Source organism: Lethenteron reissneri, chromosome 67, assembly GCF_015708825.2.
Source record: "Lethenteron reissneri isolate LAM-NWPU_2019-01 chromosome 67, ASM1570882v1, whole genome shotgun sequence".
Taxonomy (NCBI): domain Eukaryota; kingdom Metazoa; phylum Chordata; class Hyperoartia; order Petromyzontiformes; family Petromyzontidae; genus Lethenteron; species Lethenteron reissneri.
The window spans coordinates 7,290,649-7,296,648 of NC_083845.1; the positions used below are offsets into that span (position 1 = coordinate 7,290,649).

The following is a 6,000-nucleotide window of genomic DNA, read 5'->3' on the forward strand; positions in this document are numbered from 1 at the left end:
CTCCGTCACCCACCACCACCTCCATCACCTCCATCACCCACCACCACATCAACCACCCACCACCACCTCCATCACCCACCACCACCTCCATCACCCACCACCACCTCCATCACCCACCACCACCTCCATCACCCACCACCACCTCCATCACCCACCACCACCTCCGTCACCCACCACCACCTCCATCACCCACCACCACCTCCATCACCCACCACCACCTCCGTCACCCACCACCACCTCCGTCACCCACCACCACCTCCGTCACCCACCACCATCTCCATCACCTCCATCACCCACCACCACCTCCACCACCCACCACCACCTCCATCACCCACCACCACCTCCATCACCCACCACCACCTCCATCACCCACCACCACCTCCGTCACCCACCACCATCTCCATCACCTCCATCACCCACCACCACCTCCATCACCCACCACCACCTCCATCACCCACCACCACCTCCATCACCCACCACCACCTCCATCACCCACCACCACATCCATCACCCACCACCACCTCCATCACCCACCACCACCTCCACCACCCACCACCACCACCACCGTCACCCACCACCACCTCCGTCACCCACCACCACCTCCATCACCCACCACCATCTCCATCACCTCCATCACCCACCACCACATCCATCACCCACCACCACCTCCACCACCCACCACCACCTCCACCACCCACCACCACCTCCACCACCCACCACCACCACCATCACCCACCACCACCTCCACCACCCACCACCACCTCCACCACCACCTCCATCACCCACCACCACCTCCGTCACCCACCACCATCTCCATCACCTCCATCACCCACCACCACCTCCATCACCACCTCCATTACCCACCACCACCTCCGTCACCCACCACCATCTCCATCACCTCCATCACCCACCACCACCTCCACCACCCTCAACCACCTCCATCACCCACCACCAGCTTGCATCCACCGATGCGAATCGAATCTCAGCCAGCGCCAAATGCAGCGCTCCATCTCCAAGGTCCCATGCCGCGCGTGTACGTAACTCAATGTGTGTGCGCGCATTGGGGAGGCTATATTGTCCAGCAGTGGATAGAACATGGCGGGTGGTGATGATACATATTGTGATTGTACCCTCCTTTGTACGTTGTTCCGAAACAACAATTCACCAGAAAACTCTAGCAAAGTGTGTGTGTGCGTACTTGCGTTGAATGTTACATATTTGCCATTGCGGTATTAACTTGAATTTTTTTATAATAACAACGTGATGAAAACATAGCAATGAACATACAAAACGTCGTTTAAGAGTTGGCGAACTATTTTAAAAGTAAGGAATATGGAGCTCGTAAATCCATGAAACTAAACTTTTTAATTTGCCAGCTAAGGCGCACTGAGCTGTTTTGGAGCTTATTTTCAGAAGCGACTTGGCCACAAATGCAAACACAACTATTATCATCATCATCATCACGTGGAAATGTATAGCAGTAATCAATGCAAACAAAACGAAGTCGCCTATCATCATCATCACGTGGAAATGTATAGCAATAATCAAATACTCTCGAACGCGTGATGTTGCTTCTAAACGTGGGAGGAAAAAACCGGAAAACCCAGAGACAAATCCATGCGGCCACGGGGAGAGCAAAGAGACACGCAAATTCCAAATATACAGCAGCCGGCGTCAGGATCGGGATCGAACCCACGACCTCCTGCATACCAGGCGAGGTAGTTAACATCTCCTAGCCACCGTGATGATGATGAGAGAGAGAGACACGCAAATTCCAAATATACAGCAGCCGGCGTCAGGATCGGGATCGAACCCACGACCTCCTGTATACCAGGCGAGGTAGTTAACATCTCCTAGTCACCGTGATGATGATGAGAGAGACATGCAAACTCCAAATATACAACAGGCGTCAGGGTCGGGATCGAACCCACGACCTCCTGTACACCTGGCGAGGTAGTCAACATCTCCTAGTCACCGTGATGATGAGAGAGACAGGCAAACTCCAAATATACAGCAGCCGGCGTCAGGATCGGGATCGAACCCACGACTTCCTGCACACCAGGCGAGGTAGTTAACATCTCCTAGCCACCGTGATGATGAGAGAGACACGCAAACTCCAAATATACAGCAGCCGGCGTCAAGGTCGGGATCGAACACACGACCTCCTGTGCACCAGGCGAGGTAGTTAACATCTCCTAGCCACCGTGATGATGATGAGAGAGAGAGACACGCAAACTCCAAATATACAGCAGCAGGCGTTAGGGTCGGGATCGAACCCACGACCTCCTGCACACCAGGCGAGGTAGTTAACATATCCTAGCCACCGTGATGATGATGAGAGAGAGAGACACGCAAACTCCACATATACAGCAGCAGGCGTCAGGGTCGGGATAAAACCCACAACCTCCTGTATACCAGACGAGGTAGTTAACATCTCCTAGCCACCGTGATGATGATGAGAGAGAGAGACACGCAAACTCCACATATACAACAGCCGGCGTCAGGGTCGGGATCGAACCCACGACCTCCTGTATACCAGGCGAGGTAGTCAACATCTCCTAGCCACCGCCGCGCCCCTGAACATCGCGGGGATGGTGAAAGATGTAAAAAGGGCTTCGTGTGGGGGGGGGGGGTCGGCCTTCATCCAGCAGTAGGGTAGATCGCGGCTTCCACTGGTGAAATAAATCAACAGGCCCCCCCCCATACCCCTTTTGTTAACTCCACGGCTGGATGGTGGAAATCGCTCCAAAACCTCTAGGAAATCTCCTCCCGGGGTCACGCGTTCGAAACGAACGGTCAGCATCAGCGGTGATCGACGTTTCGCGCCCGGCACCCACGAGCGTGGAAGGAGAGGGGGGGGGGGCTGAGAAAAGTTATGGTCTAAAGACATTCTTCAGGGCCTCTATCCAGCAGCTGATTGAGCAAGTGCCGCCGTTAAATCGCACTGCGCAGTAACATTGCCATGAGTTATGCGTCTGAGGGTGCCTTTGTGTGGTACTGGCCACCCACTCACACCCTCCCCGGCCTTCATAGTGCTAACAGCACTTGCCCCCCCCCCCCATGTCTCTTAAAGCTATACTGTTGAGGGGGGATCTTTGTCTTTGTGCGTTCCGGGGGGAGCGGTGGCGCAGCGGTTAGCGCGCTACGCTGCGAAAACCGGTGACCCGAGTTCGATTCCCGCTCACCACGACCAACATCGGTGACGATTATCCGAACCGGCCCTGGGGACTCTCCCCTAGATCGACTCGGCCTCAAATCAGTGACCCGGTGTAGCGGTGTGTAGTTAAGCGTCACCCACTAAGGGAGACAAAGGCGGCCGGGCGTGGCTGCTACTCGCTACAAACAGCACCGGCCCCAACAATCTGTTCACAGGATACAGAAGGTCTTCCTGTTACTTTGTAGAGTACACACACAGCGCGTGTACAACACGTGACACGAAGAGCGATCCACTGCTGGATGAACGTCGTGGGCAATCATCCCCCGTTAGTTCGCTCCATCTCCTCCCTCAATCAACCACGACCACCACATTTGGTTTTTCGCCAAACCCCAACAGAAACCAATACTCTTTGGTTCTTTCGGTAAAGTCACGTAGGTATATATTTCACGTCGGTATACATGTTTTAAATATTTTATTTTTCTACCTACGTGACTTTACCGAAAGAACCAAAGAGTTGTGGATTCATGCATTTACGAAAACTCCAAATCAATTCTAGATTTGAAGCTTTCGTGACTGCAAGGATTCATATTCTTAGGTTTTTTCGGTAAAGTCACGTAGGTAAAACATCAAAATTAATAAAAATAAAATAAAGATGCCTCCGAAACGTCGTGATCTTTATTTTATTTTTATTAATTTTGATGTTTTACCTACGTGACTTTACCGAAAAAACCTAAGAATATGACTCCAAATCAAGACCCATTTACACAACCTTTGACCCAACCGGCTCCACATCTCATCCCTCGCCGAAACTTTTTGCGTTTCCTCTCAACTCTCTCATCTAGCAGTGGATAGAGACTTTGTCTCACGAAGTTGATGATGATAATGATGTTGTTGTTGTTGTTGATGGTGATGGTGGTGTTTACCTGTGGGGAGCGGTGGTGCAGCGGTTAGCGCCACGAAACATTCGCTTCGATTCCCGCTCACGGACACCACCAGCGACGATTAATCCGAACCGGTCCTGAGCCTCCCCCTAGGTCGACTCGGCCTCAAATGAGGACCTGATCTGTGCGTGGTGCTGTGATGGCCTTTAAAGGCGATTACTTAGAGCACTTCCCAAAAGTCTGTGTTGCCTCCGAAACGTCGTGATTTTTGTTTATTTTATTTACATTAATTTTGATGTTTTACCTACGTGACTTTACCGGAAACAACCTAAGAATATAGTCTGTTAAGGCTGTATGTCTTTGGAGAGACAAAGGCGGCCGGGCGTGGTACAGGTGCACCTACAGTGCCCTTGCCCCGGCAGCTACACGGGGGATCTTTGTCTTTGTGTACAGTAAACTTCGTAAAATCTCGACTTTTTTAGCGTATTTCGTTAAAGTCACCGAGTTGGGTTCTAATTATAATAAAATACAATGAGCGAAAAACTTAGCTGCCATCGAAACGTCGTAGTTTTGTTTATTTTAAAATTAATTCGAACCCATCCTAAGTGACTTTAACGAAAGACCCCAAAGTTGTTCTTTGTTAATGTCGCTTAGCGTGGTAAGATGTAACGCATTAATGTGTTTGTGTGTTTAAGTGTTTAAGTGTTCGTACCTTTGGCAGAAGACCTGACGACGGTGACCAACAGAAGGGCGAACAGGAGTAGCTCCATTGGTGCGGCGGTGAGGAAATGTGATGGTTTTTGTTGTTGTTGTTTTTGTTGTTAAAACAAAATAAAACGTTGAAAAATTCAACTAACAAAAGACTCTTTCTTTCTTTCTTGCTCTCTCTCACAAGTCTTGAGGAAAAATCCGCGCTAACGATTAACGTGTCAAGTAACAAAGGCACTCCTAGTGTACCACACTTATACACCGACCTCAACGTGTTTTCTATGCAGTTTAAGCCAAATTTTACACACACAAACACATTTAAAATTTGTATTCCTCTAAATAAAATTGTATCTTCTTACATTTGTGTCGTCCGCCCCGCGCCCCCCAGATTATTGTAACATTTTAGTTAAGCGTGGGGAGAATTAGAATTGTTTTTAGTTTAACATTTAAAAGTCCCCGCCCCCCCTACCCCCCCAAATTATTGTCACCAACAACCAACCCCTCGACTTCCAAGACGATTTTCTTCGCAAAGTCTTCGCCCAAATAGCAAAAACTAAACCGAAAACGTTGAAGAAACGCCCTCGCCCTCCCGAGTTTGACGATTAGGTTAACTTCGACGAGACATTTGTTAAAAGAAAAGAACGAGAGGAGAGAGAGAGGAGAGCGCGAAACTCTCCTCACGTTGCACTCCAGACCTCCCGCGACTAACCAGTGGGGAGGGGAGCGGCAAACTTAATCAGTTTTATCAACCCACAGCCGCCACCTGATTGGTCGAACGCCCTCATGAATATTCATTAGCTACTTCGAAACGCACGCCGATTGGTCGAACGCCCTCATGAATATTCATTAGCTACTTCGGAATTCATTAGAAAAGGGGGGGGTGGGGTTGCTGAGATTTTTAACGCACGCTGATTGGTCGAGACTCTTTGCGCGCGGGGCGGGGGGGGAGATGGGTGGCTCATGAATATTCATGAGCAACGGTGAGCTTTTCTTCATCGAGGCTCATTACTATTCACTTTTAATGGCTTTTCATTGGTTAAACGCCCTCATGAATATTCATATCTGCTTAATATATCATGACCAGAGGTGGGGTGGGGGGGGAGGTTGCTGAGATTTTGAACGCCTGCTGATTGGTCGACACTTTTCGCGGGGGGGGGGTGGCGGGGGGAGATGGGTGGCTCATGAATATTAATCAGGCACGGTGAGTGTTCATTGTGGATGGCCTCACGAGGTTCATGACGATTCATGTTTAAA

General features: G+C 50.2%; 1 protein-coding gene across 1 annotated transcript in view; it reads right to left on the minus strand.

The window, feature by feature from the left end:
• The window catches only part of LOC133360143 (neurogenic locus notch homolog protein 1-like), a 123,390-nt gene extending 118,194 nt beyond the window's left edge, over positions 1–5,196 (minus strand). Inside the window, exon 1 of the mRNA XM_061578729.1 lies at positions 4,751–5,196. Within this exon, the coding sequence (XP_061434713.1) occupies positions 4,751–4,808 (58 nt within the window). The 5' untranslated portion in view covers positions 4,809–5,196. The remainder of the gene's footprint in view (positions 1–4,750) is intronic.
• Between the last annotated feature and the right edge of the window lie 804 nt (positions 5,197–6,000).